General features: G+C 39.1%; 1 protein-coding gene across 1 annotated transcript; it reads left to right on the top strand.

Moving 5' to 3' along the window:
• Positions 1 to 124: 124 nt before the first annotated feature.
• On the top strand, positions 125 to 2,356 carry LOC122545509 (cell wall protein DAN4-like; the record flags this gene model as incomplete). Its single annotated transcript, XM_043684508.1, has 5 exons — positions 125 to 295; positions 618 to 779; positions 1,075 to 1,221; positions 1,744 to 1,908; positions 2,210 to 2,356. Coding segments are annotated over 5 exons (792 nt in total), but the record flags the coding sequence as incomplete, so codon positions are not given.
• Between the last annotated feature and the right edge of the window lie 363 nt (positions 2,357 to 2,719).

Genomic DNA, 2,719 nt, shown 5'->3' with positions numbered 1-2,719 from the left:
CTGCACAATTTCACAAACTGTGGTAATAAAAGAATATAGCACACTGTACGATGGGTGAACATTTGCACCATTCGATTCCGAGTGGTCTGATAGCCTGACTAAACCTATTTCTTACTTTTCACAGTCACTCTCGAAACCTCAACCACCAGTGCAGAGACCACGACTGAAACAGTGACGACAACATCAACTCTAGAACCAACAAGTTCAACAGCACAAACAACTGCAAGCAGCTCCGCTTCAACATCAGCAGTGGAATCGATAACAGCTTCAACCACACAGGGCACTACTTCAACTGGTCAGTGGAAATAAAAAATTCCATATGTACATTAAATTTGGTTGCATTCAACACAAAACTGCATTCTGAGAAGTTGCTGGATTCAGTCAAAATATTACTGCATTTTTGTTCATAATTATGGGAACATGGATGTGAAACATTAATTTTCTTCCCACTTCTGTTTCAATGAGACATCATCCCACCATAAAATACTGGATCAATTAGAATTGCGAAGACTTCTTGCAGATTCAGTCAATGTGTAAATTAATACATAACTAAAAATATTAAGACAATTGAATGTATGTATCAATGATGCCATTAATTCCATTCACTGCAACGGCAGAAACATCAACTGCAAGTACAGTAACCACTACTGGAGTACCGAGTTCTACGTCAACTGCTGCGTCCACCAGTACAGCTGAATCAACAACTACAAGCAGCTCCACTACAACCCCTGCAGCTGAATCCACGACAACTGAAACAACACAAGGACCTACAACAACTGGTGAGAATCCTATTACCTTTGTGTTGTAATATATTAATATCTCAATTTGAGCAGTTGTTGATCAATGAAGAAATAACAAATATTGTTCTCACACTCCAGTAATTTTACTGAGATGTTAGTCGATTTGCCAGGTTCAGACTCTCATTTTGACCTTTCGCGATGAACTTTGGAAATCAGCTTTACATCTCTCAGTGAGAATAAATCAATTCAGTTTCTAAATCAAAACACATTTCTGTGTATGGTTTTCCTTGTGCACCTATTTGAATCGCATGTCTTACTTTTACTGCACAAACAGAAACATCAACTGCAAGTCCAGAGACAACCACTGCACTGGCAACCTCTTCATCAACTCTTGCATCAACTACCACATCTGGTGCAACAAGCACCGTGACTTCCACTCCAGCATCGACCAGCATCTCAACATCACCGCTCACTACCAGTAGTGAGTTTGCAAGAAACATTTATCGCCTGTTCCACCTGATTGATTGCAAACCAGTGTAGCATCTAATGGAGTTCAGAAAGTTTATCAAACATTTCTTCCACATCTACTTTTAGGTCTATGACACTGTAGGTCTCAAGAGTACGGGTTGTTGTCAGCAGTGGAATCGACAACAGCTTCAACAACACAGGGCTCTACTTCAACTGGTCAGTGGAAATAAAAAATTCCATATGTTCATTAAATTTGGTTGCATTCAATACAAAACTGCATAATCAGAAGTTGCTGGATTAAGTCAAAATATTGCTGCATTTTGTTCATAATTATGAGAACGTAGGTGAGAAACATTAATTTTCTTCCCACTTCTGTTTCAATCAGACATCATCCCACATTATATACTGGATCAATTAGAATAGCAAGGACTAATTGCAGATAAAGGCAATGTGTAAATTAATACATCCTAAAATATATTAATACAAAATTGAATGTACGTTTCAATGATGCCATTAATTCCATTCACTGCTACAGCAGAAACATCAACTGCAAGTACAGGGACCACTACTGGAGTACCGAGTTCTACGTCAACTGCTGCATCCACCAGTACAGCTGAATCAACAACTACAAGCAGTTCCACTACAACCCCTGCAGCTGAATCCACGACAACCGAAACAACACAAGGGCCTACAACAACTGGTGAGAATCCTATTACCTTTGTGTTGTAATATATTCATACCTCAATTTGAGCAGTACTTGATCAAAAGTTCAATGAAGAAACAATAAATGTAGTTCCCTGATTTTCGTCATTTTACTGAGATGTTAGTTGATTTTCCAGGTTCACATTCTCATTTTGATCTTTCCCGATGAAGTTTTGAAAGCAGATTTACATCTCATTGTGAATAAATCAATATAGTTCGTACATCGATACACATTTCTGTGTATGGTTTTCCTTGCGCACCTATCTGAATCGCATGTCTTACTTTCACTGCACAAACAGAAACATCAGCTGCAAGTACAGAGACAACCATTGCACTGGCAACCTCTTCATCAACTCTTGCAGCAACTACCACATCTGGTGCAACAAGCACCGCAAGTTCCACTCCAGCATCGACAAGCATCTCAACATCACCGCTCACTACCAGTGGTGAGTTTGCAATAAACAATAAGCATCTGAAGTAATTCAGGAAGTTTAAAAAACATTTCTTCCACATCTACTTTTTGGTCTATGACACTGCAGGTGCTAGAGTAGAGGTTGTTGCTGGTGCATTTCACAAGATACAATTTTTATACATTTATCATTCTGCAAAATTTCACTAACCATGGTACTAAAAGAATATAGCACACTATACGATGAGTGAACATTTGCACCATTCGATTCCAAGCGGCCTGATTGCCTGACCAAACCTATTACTTAATTTTCACAGTCACTCCAGAAACCTCAGCTACCAGTGCAGAGACCACGACTGAGACCGTAACTACAACATCAACTCCAGCACCAACAAGTTCA

The sequence above is a fragment of the Chiloscyllium plagiosum genome, unplaced genomic scaffold, assembly GCF_004010195.1.
Source record: "Chiloscyllium plagiosum isolate BGI_BamShark_2017 unplaced genomic scaffold, ASM401019v2 scaf_80109, whole genome shotgun sequence".
NCBI lineage: Eukaryota > Metazoa > Chordata > Chondrichthyes > Orectolobiformes > Hemiscylliidae > Chiloscyllium > Chiloscyllium plagiosum.
The sequence above is the reverse complement of the archived record's forward strand: the minus strand, read 5'-3'. Positions and strand labels throughout refer to the sequence as shown.